The sequence below is a fragment of the Aquarana catesbeiana genome, linkage group LG01 (assembly GCF_042186555.1).
Source record: "Aquarana catesbeiana isolate 2022-GZ linkage group LG01, ASM4218655v1, whole genome shotgun sequence".
NCBI classification, from domain to species: Eukaryota; Metazoa; Chordata; class Amphibia; order Anura; family Ranidae; genus Aquarana; species Aquarana catesbeiana.
Genome location: NC_133324.1, coordinates 797744394 through 797768653, shown reverse-complemented (window position 1 = coordinate 797768653; position 24260 = coordinate 797744394). Strand labels below are relative to the sequence as shown.

The window sequence follows — 24260 nt, the reverse complement described above, 5'->3', positions numbered from 1 at the left end:
ATTTACCTTCAATCCAGAAAATTTTGTGAAGTGGTCTGTGATCCCCAGAGCTATTTTAAGGGAATCTCCCGGGTCACTAAGGAATAGTAGCATATCATCAACGTATAACGCTATAGATTCTGTTATTGTGCCAACTTTAATGGACTTTATCGTCTCCGACGACCTGAGTGCCACCGCCAAGGGCTCCAAGGCGAGGGCAAACAAGAATGGGGACAGCGGGCAGCCCTGCCTAGTCCCCCTCCCCACTTCAAAATAGTCGGAGATAAATGAGCCCAACCTGACTGCTACTCTCAGGGATTTGTATAGCATGGAAATCCATTTCCTGAACTGTGGCCCGAATCCCATAACCTCCAATACCTTGAGCATGTACCCCCAGTCCATGGAATCAAATGCTTTCTCAAAATCTATGGAGACTACTATTCTGGTTTTAGAGTATTCTGACTGAATTTGTAAGTGGGTGAACAGTCTTCTAAGATTGGTGTCAGTTGACTTGCCCGGCATAAAGCCCGTCTGATCAATATTGACTATAGATGGTATAACATTAGCCAATCTAATTGCCAGTATTTTGGTTAAAATTTTTAGATCCATGTTTAACAGAGCTATGGGTCGGTATGATGCACATTCTAGGGGATCTTTTCCTGATTTCAATATAAGGACCATTTAGGCCTCTAACATGGAGTCTGGTAGGGTGGCATGTTCATGGCAATAGTATAGTAGTAAATTAATCCTGGGGGCTAGAGTCTCAACATTTATTTTGTAGAAATCCGCAGGCAGACCATCTGGCCCGGGGGCCTTGTGCGGAGGAAAGGCAAAAATCGCCTGTTGTATTTGCTTTACTGTGATTTTAGCCTCCAAAATACTGGAATCATTCTCCGACAACTTCGGAATCGGTAGATCCAGTAAGAGGAAGTCCAAGTCCGATTCATCATATGATGGGATAGGGGCAAAAAGGGAAGAAAAGAAATTAACAAATTCTTGCATGATCAGTTTGGGATCACTAATCAGATCTCCCCGTATTCTTAATTACCGGAATATTAGTGATGGGATGATAATCCGCAACCAGCATCGCTAAGAGCTTCCCGTTCTTATCCCCCTCTGCAAACACTGAGTGAGCCCTTCTTGTGATTTCAGAGCGGGCCTGGCCCGTGATATGTAAGGACAGGGAGCGGCGCGCCTCTAATAGTGATTCATATAATACCCCTGTAGGAGATTTAGGATATGCTTCAGCACATTCCTTCTCCTGCCACTGCAAGTTCTCAATTTCCTCATTATCATGTACTCTTGCATTTTTAATGGCTGAAATACATTCCCCTCTAGTAACTGCCTTGAAGGTATCCGATATTATCGGGGGATCCGCCGTTTCAGGATTGGATGACCAATATGTATTCATAGCTTCCTCCAGCTGGGCAGCCACCCGATCATGCTGCAGCCAACTAGGGGAAAGTCTCCATCCTCCCCCTCTCAATCCCGACACAAAAGACAGAGTAAGAGAAAGTGGGTTGTGGTCAGTTAAACCCCCGGCCAAGTAATCTATGTCTGTCACAAAAGGTAAAATAAGGTAATTCCCGAAGGCCAAATCTATCCTAGCTGCGGATCCATGAGCCTGAGATACATGAGAGTAACACCTGTCCATGGGGTGTTTCCATTGCCAGAGTTCCCTAAATCCTGTCACCGTCACCCAGCTCAGCAGACCTGCCGATCCCCCTCTGTTCGGATTGGAGGAGTCCAGCGCCACCTCTAGTATGGCATTGAAATCCCCCATCACCACCAGGGGAAGATGGGAGAATGGTGCCAACCTGGTTATTAAATCATATAGAATTTGACTCTGGAGGGGGGGGGGTACATAAACATTTACCACTACAATTTTCATAAAGCAAATATCCATTACAACTGCCACATATCGACCCCCCGGATCTGAGAGCACCTGTTGAATCGTGCAAGGGATGGACTTGTTGATTAGGATAGTCACCCCCCTCGCAAATGTGGAATAAGTCGAGTGTATCGAAAGTCCGGCATTTCCGTTGATGATTCCATATCCTCTCAATTTGCTCCAAACAACAAAAACTGGAGCCTTGTTACCTAAGGTGACCTTTTAGGATATAAAAGAAAGATGAGGGCATATCCCACAGTGATCCTATCTGCTGACAAAATCCCTGGTGTTTCCTGACTCCCCCCTCACTGCAAAGGAGAAAAGAACACTTCTTAAGTCCGAATAATATCCCGGACGTATACAAAATAATCTTCAGCATTCATGTGCCTAGCAATTGTCTCTGTTCATGACGCCATTTTGTACCAGTATGACAGGAAAAAAAGCGAGAGGAGTCAATGTGAAAGAAGGAATTAATGGCAGATTACAGAAAAGTATTCACCTTCCCAGGCATAGACCTTGAAGCTGACGGGCTGTTAGAACTCCTTGTCCATCCATTCGCAAGCTTCCTCCGGGTTTTCAAAAAAATTTACAGACCCCTTGTATTGGATTCTGAGTTTGCTGGGGTAAAACATGCTATATTTTATTTCCTTCTCCCTCAGGCGTCTACGGACCTCATTAAAGGATCTTCGTTTATATTGCGCTGCAGCTGAAAAGTCAGGAAACAGCATTATTTGTGCGTTTTCATGGCGCAGGTCTTGGATTTTCCTGGCTTGTGTCAGAATCATGTCCCGGTAGTTTAGAAAGCAGACTAGGAAAGGTCGCGGGAAGGCACCTGGAGGTATGCTGCCAGTGAGCACCCTGTGCGCTCTCTCTACCACATATGTAGGTGGAAGATCTTGTAAAGACAGGAGTTGCTTAAACTGGAGCTCCGCAAATTGTGTGGGTTTGTCACCCTCAGCCCCACCACCCGGACATTGTTCCTTCTTTGTCGGTCCTCCGCATCATCTGCTCTGCATTGTAGGACCTGAACCTGTTCCCGGAGTTCTGTTATGCAGGCTTCATGGGTATGGGAAGCATCCTCCATGTCGAAACTCTGGTCTCCACCGTAGTCAGCCTGCCCCGGATCTTGTCTAGATCATGCCTTATTAGTGTGCATTCTGAGGATAAATGATCTATCTGCCCCATCAGCTCCGCTTTACTGGCACTAATCGCTTCCCTGTAATTGCCGCAGTATCCACTGCTAGGACCGAGTCCCCTTCCAAACTGAGAGCATCCGTCCCCTGTGTCTGTGCCATCTTACCCGCCGCTACTCTGGCGCTCTGTTCCCTCGGCGAGGAAGACAAGATGGTGGGGGCGGGGCTTCTCCCAGCGTCTTTAATGGAGCGGGCATTCCGGGGATCCTTGTGTGCCTTAGCAGCCTTCTTAGAGGATGAAGAAGGCATCGCTACGTTCAGGGCACCTTCGCCTACGCTGCGTTATGGTCAAGGAGGAATTGCAGTCACTCCAATGAGTCGGATGATGGCAGGGAGACAGAGCTGCAGAAGAACGCGCGCTGCCTCGATCACATCCGGCTGGAAGTCCGGCAAGTGGTTAACTTCTCATAAACGTCAAATATACATATTATTCTAAAATGGATACAGTCTTTTAAAATGGTGGACAGCAAGCTAAAATACCCTTACAGAGATCATACAGTATAATTTCATATAATCTGAAATGCCTTTGGTAGTTATTGCATGAGATACTTCTCAAGTATCTTGGAGATTCTTCTAAACTATGTTTAAAGTGTTACTAAACCCATAACAGTAAAATTAGTCTGTCTATGCAGCAAAGCATGCTTGTTATACTCACTGTGGAACCTAAGGGGCTCATCTTCTGCACTGTGTACTTAGGCTGTTTGATCCTGTCTTCTCTGTTCCTCCCCATCTTCCACAGTCCCCAATCTATCTCCTGATAAGACAGAGCCTAAGGGACAGGCTGCACATGCTCAGTTTGGTGTGTATTGCTAGAGAGTTTTGTTTTTTTCCTTGGAGAGTGCATGTGATCAGCACAGGGCCAATCAGTACTATCCAGACAGAGGGTCAGAGGTCCTGCAGCCTGATATGACAGACTGAAAACTTCTCCTACAAGTGTTAACCAGGCACTGATAGAAGTCACAAGACTACTGTAACTGCTGATGAAAAAAGGCATTTAGCAGTTTGTTTACTAAAACTATTGCATTTCCATGTTCTGTGTACTGTGGCAGACCAGATATAGTGAATGCATGGTCCTGGGTTTAGTAGCATTTTAATGCTTTCTTACTGGTAGCCAAATACTATTTAATTTTGCTTCAAAACTGGAATGCAAATATTGTTATACAAATAAGTGCAGCGTAAGAAAATATATTGTAGCGCCATGTGCGGTTTATGTGTGTTATACCAGTGTATATCCACTAAATACATTGATAATGGCAATATGCTACTCTTTTGGTAAAATGACAATATTTCTTATACTTTTTTTTTTTTTTTTTTAAGAACTTTTTTCATACAAAAGAAAAATAAAGCGATTTGCATCGCACAGCAAAAGAGAACAAAAACAATAATAGTTATCACTTGAAGTTTCAGCTTTTGACCTCAGCAACAAGGCAACACCATTCACAAAATAAAATCAAAGTGCAATCATGGGTTCACCAGGTACCATAACTATAACAGCTGACTAGGGTACCCTAAAGTGCAAAAACAATTGTACTACAAAAATAAAGGGGCCCGTTTGCTGGAAGAGGATTTTTCTTGCCTACTTCTATTGGGATGATGGCCCATGCCCTTCCAACCATACTCCTCACCTCTATGTGTTTGTTGGAAGAGAGTCCACACAAACAAATAGGCCATCATCCAGTGAGGGGCACATCAACAACATTAAAGAATAGGAGACCAAAACTATAGGCCCCAAGGTTAACTAAAGTGCTGAGGAAATTTGAACAGAAAAAAACATGGTAATATTACATGAACAGAAAGGACGCCTATGTAAAGTATACCAGAACTGTAATCGCCCCCACCAACCTATATCTCTGAAAAAAGAGAGAAAGTATTAACTTACGGACTGCGACAAAAAGGGAAAAAAACAAGAAACGGGCAATGGCTTCATAGATTAAGTAGGTTTTTTCAGCGAGGGCTCTGCTAACTCCAACAAAATAATACTCAGGCTGGACAGGACCTGGGCAGGGTCAAAGGTGTGATCTCTTCACGTTGCCCAGTTCCTTAGACTTTTTTTTTAATATGATTCATGTCCATTCATTGAGATGCTTGTCAGTGTTTAAATGTAAGTGTACTTCTTGAATCATGTAATCAGCCAATTTGGGCTGAACGCTAAATGAAACTGTTAGCTCATTGGTCCTGCATGGTATCAGATTGTCAATGGCAGTTAAAAGCTAGCTTCATATGAACGAGGAAGACTATATTTACCACAGCCAAGGCACTTCTGGGCCAGTGCCTAGGCAGCACTGCAAGATAAGCAGTATCAGAGCGCAGAATTTGTGTTTACTTTTTGATTGTAGAATATGCAGTGCGCTGGAGCCCTGAATGTGAAGCAAGCAGTGTGATTAACAAGTAAAGCACAGTCTGCACAAAATGCTGTCTTCATTTTCTATCAATTCTCCCATTTCTAGAATACATTGTGCTCCTGGTGCGTGCACTGCCAAGCACCCTTACCTTCCTTCTCTGCATTGAACCACAATGTATCAGTCTACATTGCAAATCTTAAGCTTTACTAAAAGTTAAATGTAAATACTTATACTTTTAATTGCACAAACATTTAGAGCCTTTGTACTTTTAGTTACAATATACATTTTCTATTTTTCTTTACATTTTTGTGTTCATTTTTTATGTTTAAAATGTTTATTTTATTGGTGACAGATAAGAATTAAAGTACACAGTTGTGCATGAAAACAAACCCCAAGGGTTGCAATATATAGTGTATAACAAGGACAGAAATCATATAGGCGTACCCCCATACAGTGCATATTATTATTATTATTATTATTCAGGATTTTTATAGCGCCAACAGTTTGTGCAGCACTTTACAACATGAGGGCAGACAGTACACTTATAATACAAATCAATACAGGAGTGATCAGAGGGTCCTGCTCGTTAGAGCTTACAATCTAGAAGATAAAGGCGCAGGTACGTAAAAGAAAAAATCATCCTAGATCATGAAGTAGCATTATAATACTCATGGATCGTCAGCCATTGTCTAGATAAAGGACCTGTAAGAGGTCAAATAAGTCAAACAGAAATAAGAAAGACACAGCAAGGGAAAAAATATAAGGTAAGAAAGATTGAAGAGCAAAGATAAACTAGGTTCTCTGCTTGTGGGCAGATTTCTTCGTCCAAGGTGGATGATGTCATAACCTAGGTTTTATGCTAATTTTTTTTGTATAATAAACCTCTACGGTATTTAAAATATTTTTTAGATATAGTCTGTAGCCCCTCTTGATAGAGATGCAGATGATTTGTGGGCTTCCAGACATGTCCTAAAACAGACTTGAGCATTAGCAATAGTTCTACAATGGAATAGTACATTTTTCCTGCCCTCAGCATTGGTCAAGTTGTGTGAAATCCATACACCTATGTCACACACCCTTTTTAACGCCATGCCCAATAACGACAAGCTATCTACACTCTGTATCATTGTGCTGTGCTTTATTTGTTCCCAATTTTACAAATCTAAAACAATGGCACTTCTTAATTTTATGTCAGTTTGTGAAATGTGGACCTGCCAATGCAACTTACCTGTATTTACAGCATCATTCACACAACATCCTTCTGCCTGGTATTACCTAGGGTTCCACATTCCCAATGAAGAGGTCCAGGAAAATCTTATTACAGATAACTGTTAGAATGTTTCAGTGGATTAAATAATATTGAATGTGTTAATATTTTTCAAAAAATCTGTTAAGGTTATACATGTCACTATTCTTCAGAGCCTATCGTCTTTTTTTTTCTTGTTTAAAATTCATCTAACAAGCTACTAAACAAGAGATGACGAGCTTCCCTATGAACTGATAAACTGCTGAGCTTGAAACCATACTGCTCTCACAAGTGATTCTCATAACAGTACGCTACCGCAATAAGCACTGTAACAGCTGTGAGAACAGCAAGCAATTGCAGTACACTGACCTAGCCTGCCGTTATACTTAATTGCTTGCAGTCTGTAGGGATATTATCAGTTGTCAAGAAAGACATTGTTTCCAGTTCTGTTAAATGTATTTCAGATAACAGCTGAATATGTAGTTTGACACAAGGATCAAACTGATCTCTAACAATATCTAGGGATCCCCTGGAGAGTCTTAAAACAATCTACACCTAACATGGTTTCCATACGGTTGTATAGCTGGTTTCTTTAAATCTATTTTTACCATTGATAAAAACTTTTTAACAACTATTTTTAGTATAAGTTATGGCTAGTATACCTAAATCCCAGATATAATTCATTTTTGAAGGAAAATATAGAACATTTTAAAGTAAATAAATATTTTAAAGTGGTTCTAAAGGCTTAAGTTTTTTTTTTTTTTTAATGCATGTGGCTTTCATGTTTTAACTTTTACATATTTTTGCTGGTGTACAACAACAGTTGAGAAATTATATCAACCATATTTAGAGTGTATTTTGTAGTGGGTTGTCTGCCTCATGGACCTGCATAACGAGAAAGAAAAATAAAGCATTACCCTTATGTAGCACAGAAAAGCAGGAAGGAAAGTACTGCATGTACTAAAATATAATGTGTGATTCTGTATTTTGTGTGTTTTTGTTGTGTAACACACTAACCCACAAATGCAACTTATGTAGTGATTATGTTGGGTGAAGGTGACTGTGCATTTGTGTACTGAAATGATCATCTTAGATGATGTCTCCTAGATGAAATTTAACGTTTTCTGTGTTGCTGTATATTGTCATTTATTGCAACTGATTTAATGTTAAGTATATTGCTTTTATCATTTTTTTTTCACAGACTCCAGTCACAGTTAATGGGAATTCAGGCAGCCCATCCAGTCCAATGAGTCATTTTCAGAGGCCATTCTCTCCAACATATCCCTCTCCACCCCCACTAAACTCCAACAGCATTGCCATGCAACATGGCAGAACAATGGGTAGGTCTTATTTACATGTTTTATCATTATTTAGAATTTTGCCCATTGGGCTTCATTTTTAAGTAAACGTGGTAGTTTGAAACAAGCACTTTTCTTCTTTGTATGATCTTCATAATATAGCTTCGCTAGAGATCCCCCTCTACTTTCCTTCCTTCCTATCCCTTTTTTATTGATTTCATTGTACTTGAAATGTCTCTATTCTTTGTAAAGTTCTGTACAAACATTTGGCGCTATACAGTATAAATTACTGTATTATAATAGAATTATAATACTCTGGCTTAAGGACAGCTAGAGTTGCAGTGAGTTTCTTGGTCCCGGTTGGCCTGGACTTCTTATATGTTCCTATAGAGAGTTTACTATAGAGACTATAACACAAAGAATACTGCAAGCATTCATCACCATATATGTGTCACTGCCCCTAGTTAGTTCTTCATAGTTCAGTTCAAAGCTGAGCTAGACTGAAAGTGGGGGAGATCTTCATTTAGGGGCAACAGAGTTTTAAAGCATATGTGTAGTCAACCAAGTAACCAAGTTATATTTGGATCTCTTTTGTCCAATTATGTTGTGAAATTAAGTAATTGTCAAATTGAAGGCTTTCCTCTACTGACAGCCAATGTAGGGGAGAGGAGGAATTGCTGTGGGCATTGTGTGTAGCAGGTTCTGTAGGACAGTGCAGGCACTGGCAGTCACCCATCTGTCATGCACAGCAATATTACATTTAGGGCCCGTTCACACCCTTACACAGCGGCAACGTATCGTACGTGTGGTGTTTTGAAGTGCCATTAGTTTTGAATGACACCCTAATAACACACCTGCACTGCAAATCTCTTTGTAAAAATAAAAAGGGCAGTCTACAATAAATTTTTATGTGTTGCAGTCTGCACTAAATTTAATTTGTTTTTCTGTACCGCAGCACATTCATATTGAATGGGCTCCCTAACATAGCATGCCCAATGCAAGAAAATGTACACGTTGCTGGGCATAGTGTTGTAGTGTGAATGGAGTATATCATGGGCTTCCTGAGTGGGTGGAGCATGTTTTCCTTAATCTCTTGCCCAGGTCAGAACCAGCGATACTACTCCGTAGCTAGCAAGTAAAAGCCAGTATAACTTAATTAATATCGGGATTAAAAAAAAAGAATAGTTCAGCTATATTAAGCTGCCATTCTCTTGATGGCAACAGTGCATCTTTAAATACCTAGTTGAAGACTTAAGCCTGTCCCATTCTGGCCAAAACAAATAAACAGTGGTTGTAAATATACCTTTCATATACCCAGTGAAGTTACTGGCTAAGGTGATGCACACAGATGAAACAAATCCTCCTACATACAGTTGTGTGCATACGTTTACATACCCTTGCAGAATTGATTTCTTTGCCATTTTTCAGAGAATATGAATGATACAAAAATTACACAAAAACTTTTCTTTCACTCATGGTTAGTGTTTGGCTGAAGCCATTTATTATCAATCAATTGTGTATACTCTATTTAAATCATAATGACAACAGAAACTACTCAAATGACCCCGATCAAATGTTTACATACCCCAGTTCTTAATACCGTGAATTGCCCCCTTTTACATCAATGACAGCTTGAAGTCTTTTGTGGTATTTGTGGATGAGGCTCTTTATCTTCTCTGATGGTAAAGCTGCCCATTTCTCTTGGCAAAAAGCCTCCAGTTCTTGTAAATTCTTGGGCTGTCTTGCATGAACTGCACGTTTGAGATCTCCCCAGAGTGGCTCAATGATATTGAGGTCAGGAGACTGAGGTGGCCACTCCAAAACCTTCACTTTATTCTGCTGTAGCCAATGACAGGTCAACTTGGCCTTGTCTTTTAAATCATTGTCATGTTGGAATGTCCAAGTACGTCCCATGCGTAGCTTTGAGGCTGATGAATGCAAATGTTCCTCCAGTGTTTTTTGATAACATACTGCATTTATCTTGCCATCAATTTTGACCAAATTTCCTGTGCCTTTGTAGCTCACACATTCCCAAAACATCAGCGATCCACCTCCGTGTTTCACAGTAGGAATGGTGTACCTTTCATCGTAGGCCTTGTTGACTCCTCTCCAAATGTAGTGTTTGTAAATGTGGCCAAAAAGCTCAATTTTGGTCTTATCACTCCAAATGACTTTTGCCAGAAGGTTTGTCTCTGTACTGTTTGGCACATTGTAAGCAGAATACTTTGTGGCATTTGCGTAGTAATGGCTTTCTTCTGGTGACTTGACTGTGCAGCCCATCTTTCTTCAAGTGCCTCCTTATTGTGCATCTTGAAACAGCCACACCACATGTTTTCAGAGAGTCCTGTATTTCACCTGAAGTTATTTGTGGGTTTTCTTTGCAATTTTCCTGGCAGTTGTGGCTGAAATTTTAGTTGGTCTACCTGACCATACAGTTCAACTACCTTTTCCCGCAGATCCTTTGACAATTCTTTTGCTTTCCCCATGACTCAGAATCCAGAAACATCAGTGCAGCACTGGATGAAAGATGCAAGGGTCTGTCAGGAGTCCAGAAACTCATTCACCTTTTATACACACACACTAATTACAAGCAAACCGATCACAGGTGAGGATGGTTACATTTAATAGCCATTCAAACCCCTTTGTGTCAACTTGTATTCATGTTATCAGGCCAAAATCACCAAGGTATGTAAATGTTTGATCATTGTCATTTAGGTAGTTTCTGTTGCCTTTATGATTTAAAAAGAGTAAACACAGTTGATTGATAATAAATGGCTTCAGCCAAACACAAACCATGAGTGAAAGAAAAGTTTTGTGTTATCATTCATATTCTCTGAAAAATGGCCTAAGAAATCATAAATTCTGCCAGGGTATGTAAACTTATGAGCACAACTGTTTGTTGTACTTGCTTATCTGCAGTCTTCTGTTCTGTACATCTGTTCAAAGTGCAGAATTTATAATGCTTGTCTGAGCTGTCCAAAAATGGGCCGGAGAGCTGAAGTTACATTCTGCAGAGCTCAGTGAGGAGAGCTCTGAGAGCTGATTGAGGGAATGGACACACCTTTCTTCACACAGCACACAGGAACAGAGCTGAGGCTGTCAATCAGCTGGAGCTCCCTTTCCTGTCATCTTTTTTCTCTTGGTGTCAGAAGTTTCATGCAGATAGCAGAGGAATGAAGCAGCAGACAGAAATGGCACTGGGCTGAGACAAGTACACACTGTAGAGGGATATGCTTTGTTCACAGATAATGCCTGAGATTTACAACCACTTTACATTTTTTAATTTAAATATATGGTGCACCATGCAATGTTTAATATTTTAATTAAACTCTATGATGTGAAGCTTTTGTTTCTGCATCCTTTAAGTAAATATATTGATTGTTTTCTTTTTTCTTACTTGTTTTTTTTTAAACTACACCATTGGTAGTAAGAACACACCAAATCTATAAAACTAAAGTTCAGAAGTACTTAATCATTTTAGGCCATGTACAATTGATTGACAAATATGTAAATAAGAATACTGTTGGCATCCAGAAGAGGTTTACACCTGGCAGCTGTATAGACTGTATGTAGAGTCTACACTGTCCAAGTTTTGTAATAAGGAGCAGCAGCTGCAGTTATGGATTGAAAAATGAGGTGGATGAGTGTAAAGAGGTGCGCTTACTGCATTGTGAATGTGTCCTCTGGGCTGTGTGAGGAATGTGGCTAATTTCAATGTAACCAGAAGAAGAGTCTCTGAAACAAAAGAGACCTCTGATATTCTGCCAGAATCAGACAATTGCCTACTGCTCGTGCGGTTTGAGACACTTATTGTTCTTGACGCTGCTTTTCAATGGCTTCTGGGGCCCACCCTAATTTGTATAACCTTTTATATTTGTGAGCTGAAAAATGAAATGTTCCATTGTAATGTAGGAGGATGTTGTGTGACTGCTCAGGGTAATGAATGATGGGAAATCTCTATTCTCTTTTAATGTTTGTCAGTCACATTTTGCCATGGGTCTCTTGGAGGAAAAACAGTGTTGCTAGTATTTGTATAGAATATATTGCTGTAAAAAGGCCTTTCGTGTAAGAATAAGTATTGTATCTTCTTTCATCCCCTATCACAAGGTAATAAACCATGTGCATCTGGTGAAAGTGAATATTATATGAGTAAGTCATGTAAACATTAGGCAAATATACCATTGTATTTATAAACTAGTAAGACCACAGCTGCCACCCAACGTTTAGAGACAAGAAAAAAAAACACTTCTGGTTTGTGTTTCTGATTGGAACTTACTCGTCTAAACTTTGTACAAAATATGCTCTATATGAGCATTTTTTTCTGCCAAGGGAACTGGCATTTTTTTAAGCCCAGTGTGCATAGAGCCTAACAGACAAATATAAGATAAGTGCAGACTAGGTCATAGGGTGTGCCAATCTGACTTTATTGCAAATCCATTGCTTAAATGTGTCCCAGGAGCCCCTAAACCCAGGTGCATGTAAGGTTTCAGCATTTTGAATTTGGCACTCTTGAGTGGACTCTCTTAGAGCATCCTAGAATGCAGTACGGAATCTCAATAATGTATTGAAGAGCAGCCTTTTTCAACCATGGTGCCTTCTGGATGCTTTGGTAAAATGCCTAAAAATTGCTCCATATTGCCCAAAAATCAACGAGCCAGTAAGTGGTTCAAGTCTGCCTTTTTGTTACACAAAGCCTCAGGTTTTTATTGTGCAGAATTACAACCTTGGGCACCATGCGTGCCAGCCGCTGGCATCCTAACAACAGTGGTGTCATTGATTAATAAGGAGGACATTGGGCATCTACATCCTCGTTTGCCTCTTTCTTCTCTGCCCGTGCTGGAGTCACGTTAGCTGCGTGGGGGAAGAGAAGATAAGGGAGAAGAAATGCTGTAATACTAGTCCACTACTAGTGGTGCTAGTACCAGTGTGCAAAGGTATATTTGCTGTGTAAGAATAAATTACTTCTAACTTTGGGGGTCCTACATATGTGGATGCTGCCACTAGTGCCAGATTTATAATTGCCCTTGGCCCACCTGCCGCGGGGGGGGGCAGAATTCCTTTATAAAAAATCAAACTTATTTTCCCTTTGAGACTTCAGTTTGTCCAGTTTGCAGTCTTTGTCAAGCTCCAGTCATGTCTCACTCCATCTCAACAGGCAGTTTTATTACATGATGAAAGGCTACCTGATACCTTTCCAGGTGCTAATGTAGCTCATAGATTATATTTGAACATGATGGTCATTAGTTGTTCAGGAAAAAGGCCATCAGCAAATTGACACTGATAAAGAACTATCTGAGAGCCACGATGACCCATTCAAGACTAAAGTGGGTGAATGAAAAGAAACCTGACAGTTCCAATTGGAGCCGCTGTACTAATGATCCAACATTGGTACAGTGATCTCCCCTTTTGAGATCGTTGTACTAACACCGGATCGTTGTGTTCAGTGTTGTGTCCCAACCCCCACCCCCCACCAGAACACTCCGTTCAGTGCTCTCAGCTATTGGCTTCTGTCAGACCGGCTGACACACATGGGCCGAATGTCGGACAGTTTTAATGATGCCTCCTGACATTCGGCCAGTGTGTACAGGGCTTAAGTGCTCTGTGCCTACTGGTTATCGAGAGCAGTGCCCTCAAGATGACACAGTTTGATGAGTTAGTTATGAGTTAGTTTAAAGATTTTGCAGATGCTAAGTGCAGGAAGACTTTCTGTAAATATTGTGGTGTGATACATAACTGTGATGTATGACTTGCCAGTTCCAATTATCTGTGCAATGTGTATTCTTACAATCAATAAAATTGAGAAATAAAAAATCAGACTAGTGTCCTCTTTGAAAAAAATTGGGGAAGGAGACAGTTCCCCAAACTAGTCTACAAAGAACAAGAGAATGCAGTTTTTCAGTACCAGTGGGAGAGAATACACAATAAGTAAAAAAATATAGATCATAGATCAACACACAAGGCCACATTTTGTTTGGATATCCTGTTTTTATCTTTGTGTATAAATATAATTTTTTTTTTTTTTACTTAATGTGTATTCTGTCCCACTGGTACTGAGAACATTCATTCTCTTGTTCTTTGGAGACTAGTTTGGGGAACAGTCTCCATCCCCAATTTTTGACTTAACATGTTTAATGGTACCCCTTCTTGAAGTTTGAATTTAGTTCAGAGGCCAATTGTTATTTGAAGTGTCCTCTTTGGAACCCAAGTTATATTTTTTAGAACAAATACAGTTTATCATTTATTTCAGTTCACTTTTTTATTTGTGATATAATGTAATTTCTATGTTGAGGGGCCACCAAAGTTTGAAGTGCCCCAGGCCACCAAGCTCTAAATCCGGCACTGGCTGCTACATTACGTAAAACTATTAATGTAGTTTTTTTACATTTTAGAATGGGGTGCCTCATGATTGTGCAGAATTTTAAAGGGTGCCACAATTGAACAAAAAGGTTAAGAAGCACTGTCCTAGAGGGCTTTGTGATGTATAATACAGCCCAAAAAATGTAATTGTTAATATTTGTCATTGAACATTTTAAGCAATCTATTCAGTGAAGTATCACATGCATTATGAGTTTCCATAAATCCAGGCCTAATAAATCGTGAGCAAGTGATTCTGGCTGTTAATTTAAAAAAAGGACCTGACAAATGTATTTAAATAGTGTAGGGGTGTAATTGCTGTCTAGGTCTCCTTTGCAGAGTGTTCCCTTTATTGCCTGTATTGGTGTCCCAAAGATAGAAAGTGAGAGGACTCTCCCTAACATGAATGCAAATTACAACAGAAATGTAACAAAAGTTCTAGCCTTCCTTCACTTAAAAAGTGTATCCTGATTAGATAGAGCTTGTGTTTTGGTGATCACTAGACAGGAAGTAAAAATCCTCCCCTGCTGGGCAGAGTTTCTATATCCAAAAACTATATCTGAAACGAAAAAATAACTGTTTTTGTTGTTTTCACATGATACACTGCAACTGTATCTTTCAGCATGAACCAGTAGAAGTATTACCATATAGTAAATATAGTCGTTTGTGCCTATTTGCTTTAAAATAGCAAAAAACCCTTTCAAGTCCTGATTTCCTCTGTCTTTGTAGATTCTGCAGACTCCTACTCCCAGCAGTATCAGTCAGAAATTAGCCGAAGCAGCAGCACTATACCAATCTGCAGGATCTCCGAGGAGGAGAAGAAAGTCACTGTCGTTAAAGCTCCACACTATGCTGGGATTGGACCAGTTGATGAGTCAGGAATACCAACAGCAATTCGAACGGTAGGAAGAATGTCTTTATACTGCTGTTTGCTACGCAAAATATAATACACATGACCATTATATGACGTGTAATTTTTTTAAAATATGAATATTCTCTGTTTCCTTATTGAAGAGTAGCCTTATACTCCAGGCTATATACTACATAAACTGGCATTGTATGTGGGACCACAAAATATATTTTCAGGGAGATTGTACATCCCAGCATCAGAAAATGTCCTTAGTATTGATTTAGATTTTGCCTTATTAAATTTATGTACACAACCATTTTTCTGCAAGCTTCTGACAGATTACTTATGAGATATCAGATCTGGCACACTGGTGCAATGGTTCTTTGAGGTCTCATATCTGTTTGCACATCATGTGTCTCACATTGAAAGAAATAGGACACAACAGCACTGAAACACAATTTTTAATTCCTTGCTAAAAAGCAGCACTGTGGAAGTAGGGTTTATTTAGCGATACAATATTTATCTCGCTCACTGTGGTAGTATTAGTATAGTCCTCAACTGTGTATTATATTGATTCTTCCCATGAAAGTGCTGCAATTTTCTGTAAAATTCAATGAAATATGGCAACCTGGAGGTGTTTTGTACACAGATGGTGTATGGAACATCCCCCAGAAATGTAATTTCCTGCTTCTGCGATTTGCTTACTGATTTTCCCAGAAGTCTGCACTAAGTTACAAGTCAAACACTGCCACTTTCCCCATTAAAACCCTGGAAGTGCATCCACGGATTGATCATTATAAAACCACTTCCATTCACATTCACTTTGCACATGGACACAGACAAACAACTATTCCTTCAGAATAACAAAAGGTGGAAATCTGCAACAAAGATTCCTTGCAACGTACACAGATCACGCAGAGAATGTTTTTTTTTTCTCAGCAAAAGTGGAGTTACTATTTGAAGGGGTTTTCTACTTTGTCTATAGCTAACTTTTTGATACTTAAAAATAGCATTTTTCAATTTTACTGAATACAGCAAATGTTGGTATATCATCATTACAGTCAAGTTTTTTCCTGCATGTGGTTTATGAACCAATTACAGCGATTTATATCCCCCCCCCCCCCCCTATTTTATTTTGTACAACTTGAGCCAGACTCTTTAGCTGTCAGGGCTTAAACCTCACTCAAAATATTGAAAATTGAGGGCCCTCACACAGTCAAAGCCCAGGAAACATTGTTTGAGGTCAAGGAGTTGAAAGTTTAAGAAGATTCAAATGACCTCATCAATATCAGCTCCCAAATTTCAGCAGATAATGCCAGATTGCATTTTGGACTATAGCTGATATTAACAATAAAACCATCACAATATATACCTTCCGAACGTCATCCTCTGTTATATATGTTATGCAAAACTGCAAATTAACGTATAGGCCAGTATCAGATATGTGACAGATATTTAAATAGAACAATTAAAAACATATTAAATTGTTCTATATAGAAAATATACAAAAAGTATTTCTACTTGTATAAATAATATCTGTATGTTGTAATTACCCCGGTAGAGAAACGTACATACCCCAGTGTTTCAGAGGTTCTTTTATTCTCAGTGAAAACCAGTGGAATAGAAGAATCAAACTGCTCAGTTGTGTGATCTAGCATAAATAGTGCTGTGTGGTTTTGTGATGTATAATATATGCTGGTAAAACATTCGACCTAGAAAGCACCCAGTGGGAATGAAAAGTTTGGTAAAAAAAAATTCTGTATTCTATAGAAAATGTAGCTTCTTTCAGTCTAGAACATGCTGGGTGTCATTTCTATTACTGAAATCAATACCTGTCAGGCGATTTTTCTTCTGCGACTGAAATTACATTTTTCAAATCCCAGGATTCACTTTTATCCTGAGATAACTCTAGAGACTGTATCGAAAAGCCAATTTATTCAGGTGATTTTCGTGCTCTTGGTAAAAATAAAAAAATTGCATGTGTGACAGTACACTGAGCTTACAAATAAAGCTTGAGAGTATACTTATGCCAGGATTCAGCAAGGCGGTAGGACAAAAAAAAAATTAATATCTCCACATCTATAAACATAATTGTAGCTGAATCAACAGAGATAGTATCCACAAGTAGATTGAAAGCTGGGAAATATATTCTAGGTTTATTCGTACTTCATATTCCTTTTCAGAAAAACCATAACTGATAATTTAGGAATACTAGTAGATGTGTGGCCATTAGGTTCCTTCCTCCCGTGAACCGGGGGGGGGGGGTCTCTCTTCGGGAGAGCCCCTCACCTAGTACTCAGTGGTTGGCTTTGGCTGACCACGAGGAGCGGGGTCCGCCAGGCCTTTTGGCTAGGCAGACCAAGTCGAAACCTTCGCCCTGTCAGGGGTCTTGCGCCCTGGAGATTCAAGGTAAGTTCCTACCCCTTTGGGGTTGGACAAGGAGCAAACCCTTAAGTGCACTTGTTTGTATGTTTTCACATGCACCTTTTTTGTTCACTTATGGGTTTACGGGAGTAAAAAAAAAAAAACTAGTATTATTACGTACGAATATTAGTACACCTAGTGCCCCACACATCAAAAATCATTTTGATTCTGTAAATACTAAATAGTAGACATGTGCAATTAGTTTAGTTCCAAATTAGAAATTTCGGTAATTTGAAATTTCCGAAATTCAAAAATACAAAATTCGAAAATTCGTAAATTCGAAAATCCAAAAATAAGAATGAAAATCCCAAATTTCAAAACACCGAAAATACAAAAATAAGAACAAACATCCGAAAGTTCAAAAACCCGAAAATTTGAAATGAATACTAACTAATAATAACTTAACTATTAAATTCTAGGTATTGGAATTTCCTTTCAAATTTGGCTGTTAGTGAACATAATGAATACGAATTCATCCAAAGTTACGAATTTATTCAAAATAACGAATGCTGCATCTAAACGAATGGAACATAAATTAATAATAAATAATAATAATACAAATGTAAGGTTTTTGAACTTTCGGATGTTCGTTCTTATTTTTGTATTTTCGGTGTTTTGAATTTTGGGATTTTCATTCTTATTTTTGTATTTTTGAATTTCCAAAATTTCAAATTACCGAAACTTCGAACTAAACTAATTGCACGTGTCTACTATTTTAAAGGGAATTCCAAAGCCTATAATTTTATGGTTGGTTATTATTAGTTAGCTATTATTTTGAATTTTTGGGATTTTCGTTCTTTGTAATTTTCAGATTTTTCTCTCTTATTTTTGGATTTTCGAATTTCCGAATTGTCGAACTTTTACATTTTCAAATTTTCTATTTTACGAATTCCGAATTTTCGAATTTACGAAAAAAACAAATTAATAAAATGAAAACACATATCTACTAAATAAAACATAGGACTAAAATTAATGGACATTGTATGTCTTTTTTCATCAATGGTATAGATTGAAGGGGTAGGTAGATGGATTGATGAGTTTTGTTTTTTGTTTTCGTTTTTGAACAGTCAAACATTAGATTTTGATTCAGATAGTGTCTACAGGTAAAGGTGATACAACTTAACAAATTACAAATTGTGTTCTCTTTGCTATTGGCATGTGTAGTGTCATCATGCCAAGATCAATAGAGCTCTTTAAGGGGCTCATAAGGAAACTTGTGGATGCCTATGAGTCTGGCAAGGTATTTAAAAACATTGCCAAATAATTTGAAATTGATATTTCGGCTGAAAGGAAAAAAAATCTACAAGGGGCATAGATTTCAAACAACTGTTAATTTGCCCAATACTAGCTGGCTCAGCAAATAAGAGCTGATTGTCTCCAAGAATTCCAAAATGTCATCAAAGGGTGTTATAGGGCGTACACACGGTCGGACTTTGTTCGGACATTCCGACAACAAAATCCATGGATTTTTTCCGACGGATGTTGGCTCAAACTTGTCTTGCATACACACGGTCACACAAAGTTGTCGGAAAATCCGATCATTCTGAACGCGGTGACGTAAAACACGTACGTCGGGACTATAAACGGGGCAGTGGCCAATAGCTTTCATCTCTTTATTTATTCTGAGCATGTGTGGCACCCTGTCCGTCGGATTTGTGTACACACGATCGGAAATTCCGACAACGGATTTTGTTGTCGGAAAATTTTATCTCCTGCTCTCCAACTTTGTGTGTCGGAAAATCCGATGGAAAATGTCCGATGGAGCCCACACACGGTCGGAATTTCCGACAACACGCTCCGATCGGACATTTTCCATCGGAAAATCCGACCGTATGTACGGGGCATTAAGGTAATTCAGTTGGGGTCAAAGTGCATCAAGAATCAGAAAAAGATTGTAAGAATGTATCCTACATGCAAGGTATGCTAAGGAAAAGTATTTGCTGTCCAAAATGAACAGTAGAGCAAGATTGAAGTTTGTCATTGAGCATAAAGACAGGCAACAACCAGAAACGGGCCTTCTGGAACAATGTGCTGAAGAAAAGAAAAGACCCACATAACAACTGTGATGCATGGTGGAAATGTTATGGTTTGGGGTTGTTTTGGGGCTTGGTCAACTATACAATCTGCATCATATACAGTGCCTTGAAAAAGTATTCACGCCCCTTGAAATTGTCCACATTTTGTCATGTTACAACAAAAAACATAAATGTATTTTAATGGGATTTTATGTAATAAACCAACACAAAGTAGCACATAATTGTGAAGTGGAAGGAAAATGATAAATGGTTTTCAACATTTTTTACAAAGAAATATGTGAAAAGTGTGGCGTGCATTTGTATTCAGCCCCCTTTACTCTGATACCCCTAACTAAATTCTAGTGGAACCAATTGCCTTCAGAAGTCACCTAATTAGTAAATAGATTCCAAATTAATGTATATACACCTAAATGTAAATTTAAACTAAACTATCTAAACAAAAATCATATGTGACAAATTCATATAAAGCAACATGTGACAAATACATATAAATAGCAATAAAGTGCAATGTGCATGTACAATTTCAGCAAATCCAAAGTGCATAAATAGATATAAAGTGCCCAGTGCTCAACATAAATATCAGAAAGTCCTGTCAGATATTCCTATATGGTAAGTGGAAAAAATCCTAGAAATGAATGCCAAATCAGGTGTATATAACAGTGTCCATGTATAGTGTCATCCAGCATGCTCATCTAATCTTGGGTGCTGCAAAAAACATGCTCCAGTGCACTTCGGTGCCCCCCCCAAGTGGTTGCGCTCACCTCAGAGCGTGTGACACAGTAGCTAGCTGTGTCAAATCACGCTTTGGAGCCACCCCTAGGCTCTGTACTGATAATCAGGTGCCGATCTCCAGCCTGGTTCACTGCAGCTCCATACCATAAACGAGAAAAAAACTGGATAGTGTGATATCATAAAAATATTTATTTATAAAACCCACTCCCCACAAAGGGGTACTCACATTACACCGGTGCGTAAGTGCACCGCTCTATAACAAACTTCCAAAGTGGTTAAAACAGCCGGTACGGCATGTGGTATGGTATGCGCTTCTCACGATCGAACTCCGTGCCGCTTCCTCCGTCCTGGCCCCTCCCCTTACGCGTATTCGACACAGGGATCAGGTGTCATCATCAGGGGGATATGATATGACATCTGTCCAAAAACTGAACTGGAATTGAGCCTTTCAACACAATAAAAATCCAAAGCACACTAGTAAAGCCACTAAGGAATGGCTTTAAGGTTAAGTTAACCTAAAAAAATAAATAATAATTGCACATGATTTTGCAGGTTTTCCAGATTTTGAAATGAGCAGTTCATGCAATGAAACCCACAAACCTCTTACAGCTAAAAGAATTTTGCCTGGAGAAATTCCAATGTCATTGTCAGAGACTTGGTAAATATAAAAAATGCATACAAGGAGTAATTTCTGCTAACAAGGGGGCAATTTCAGTTTCTGATGCCAAGGGTGTACAAACTTTTTCTACAGTACACCATTACATCTTTTGATATTTTTGTTGAGTAATTGATTGAAAAGGCACATTTTTTTTTTTTTTTTTTATTCAAGTATATCCACTTTGTCCACAGACAGTGTTTGATTAAAAATGTTTGCCTGTTCAAAAATGTTAAAAAAGTCAATTTCCTAAGGGTGAACTTAATTTTTCAAATGACTATATGTGCCAGTCAAACATGAACAATTTGAATTTAAGTTTGAACTCTAGGCCAAACATGGATGCCTGGGGGTACACCCTAAAACTGAACTCCAGTGAAGATTCAAAACTTGCAGTGGGGTTCCCCCTGTCTGCACTACATGGGTTAAATGCTTATTTTTGTCTAGGGTATCATTAAAAAAATAGTATTTTTGTACTCACCGTAACTGAATCTAAAAAGGCCCTGTCTCTCAGAACTTGGGTTTCAACAACCAGGCTGTCAAAGTCAGTGAACGAGAAGCAGGGTGCAAGATCGTCCCTTGAGACAAAACATTTGGTAGAGGCCACAGAGTATCAGTTAACAGACAAATGGATATCGCATACAACACTCTCTGGGGTCATTCTGGAGCTATGAGCATGGCTAAAATACTCTCAGCCTTAATCATTTAAAGTACATTAGGTAAAAGCCGTAGTGGAGGAATGGCATAGATCAGGGTATACTGATCTCAGAGCATCACCAGGACATGTACTGCATCTGCCACTGGATTCCATGTCTGGAAAACAAAACTTTAGCTTCTTGGCAAACGAAGATGTTAGCAAGTCCACATCCAGCATTCTCCAACACAGACATATGCCCTGGAACACCTCCAGATGGAGTGACGATTTCCCTAGGTCTCAAAATTGTCTGCTGAGAAAACCTACCTGCCCTGAAACATGCACTATGTAGTATGTTAGTATATGAAGCTCCATCTAAGACAGCTGCCTTAGACTGTACCTCTGATGCTGTCGCAACCTGCTGAAGCCCCCCCAAAGAGTGATGTCAACCACAACTATGGCATTGTCTGACTGAACCTGGACCAAATGTTCAGTTAGAAGAGGGACCCAGTGTAGAAACAGACGGTTAACTCGTAACTCCAGGATGTAGATGGAAAGTTTGATTCTTCCTTAGATCAACAAGCCTGAACAGATGATCCAGAAACCAACCACAACCAAGAAGGCTGGTGACTATGGTAACCATCTTCAAATTTAAGGTAAAAAAATACCTTCCCCTTAGGCAATGCCAGACAGACATTTAGGTTCAAGGATGTAACCAGATCAGCTTGTTCAGAGACAGACCGAATTCGAACAGTGCCTTGTTATATGATTTCTGCATGGAAAGCAAAAGGAACCACCTCAAAGGTTATACCATCTGTCCCTGAACTTACATGGAGCTCTGCAGGGAAGAACAACTTCGGGATTAAGGTTGCTAAACCTGATTATGTAGTTTTGTCAACTTCTCCTGTGGCAGGAACACCTTAGTCTGAAGGATATCCAGAAGGTCCAATTACGCCAAGCAACGTGACAAAATCATTAATGACTTCTCAATGTGGAAACCATCCGAATTTCTGCTGCATATGCAGCATACATGACACCTGAGTCCAAGATCAGGGAGGTGTGCTGTAACAGCAGCAGACTGAAGATCCATAACTGGTGCAGGGACTACTGTTCTGCATTAGCTGCTGTAAAGCACTGACCCCTGTGAAGCACTGTCTGTTTAATGTACTGACCTGAGGAAGAGATTTTCAGAAAAGAACACGACCGTTGCACGCACCTCCTTTCTATTAGAATTGCATCATTAAGTGTAGCTAGAGGAAGGAGGAGGCGGCAAAAAGTTCGGGCTAAGCAGAGGCCATCCACCTGACACCAACACAGTGCAACTCTTTCCATTTATAGTGCCAATAAGAAAATACATAAAAGAATGAAAATCAACATGTAGGGTCTATTGAAGAACTATTTCCTTTTCTAATTGATGCAGCCACTGTCAGTGCTGTATAAACTGTGTAGCATCAGTTATATACAGTATACAGTGCTGGGTTAAGGCAGCAGTACAGGGACTCCCTGTCTGCTTCTGGAACAAATTTAAAGTAGAACTATAGGCAAAACTTTTTTTTTTTTCATTTTGGCTAGAGCAATTTTTTTTTCCGATCTGTGTCCCATTGTGGCGCTTTCCCTTCACTTCCTGTCCCATAACCAAACAGGAAGTGAGTTCACAGGCAGCCTTGTAATTTAATCAATTAATACAAAACTTCTTATGATTGTCTGATCTGGAGAGGCAGGTGGATGACTGGTGCCATGACTGCACTGTCCACTGTTAACTCTTTCTTGTGAAGACCGGAAGTTAAGGGAAACAACGCTAGGAGAGCAGAAGTTAGCAGCATTGAAAGCTGTAAACTGCAAGTGCTTTGTTAAGAATGTTAACATAATTTACTGGAAATTTTTTTTATTGTGCTCAATGTGGCAAACTTAAAAATGCTGATGGCTTAATATTACTTTAAAGGGATTTAAATTAAAGCTGAAATCCAGTCAAAATGCTAAATACACAGATGAAATACTGTATATACTGTGTTACCTTCCAAAATGTTTTGTATTTCTGTACATCCAGTCCTGAGGTTTAGACCCCATACACACTATTGGATTTTCTGTAGATTTTTGTCTTTAGATTTACCAAAACCATATAATATGAGGTCAAACCTTAAGAGTTTAAATTTGTATGCAATCAGGCAGGCCCTTGCACTACATGGTTTTGGTAAATCTGAAAAAAAAAACTGCAGAAAATCTGATAGTGTATATGGGGCTTTACTCGCTTCTTCGCAGCACAGTCCTGCCTGGCAGGGGCAGGGACAGGGACCTGATCCTTCTCTGTTTTACTTGCATGCATAGGTCTCCTTCCCACATCTACCCTGTGAGTGAACAGTAAAGCAATAATAACATAGCTTTTATCATTTAACAGGTTTAAGCTCTTCGCTCTAAATAAATAAATAAATAAATAAATAAAGGCATGTGGTGCTTGGCAATCCAATCTCACATGTACAAAATATTCACTGAGACTTGGAACGTCTGGCCAACACCTTAAGGTGTTTCTAGAATTATAATGACAGTTGTGCGACAGTTTCTGTTGTTTTTAAATGTTCTACACTTACATGAGTATGTTCTGTTTTAACAATGCAATGCCTACTTCACATAC

At 39.3% G+C, this 24260-nt stretch overlaps 1 protein-coding gene across 24 annotated transcripts in view; it reads left to right on the top strand.

Annotated features, from left to right (window-relative positions):
• The window catches only part of SORBS2 (sorbin and SH3 domain containing 2), a 497996-nt gene that overhangs the window by 311125 nt on the left and 162611 nt on the right, over positions 1–24260 (top strand). For all 24 annotated transcript variants that reach the window (XM_073607478.1, XM_073607469.1, XM_073607523.1 and 21 more), the window contains 2 exons: positions 7853–7991; positions 15033–15205. In XM_073607478.1, the coding sequence (XP_073463579.1) occupies positions 7853–7991; positions 15033–15205 (312 nt within the window). The remainder of the gene's footprint in view (positions 1–7852; positions 7992–15032; positions 15206–24260) is intronic.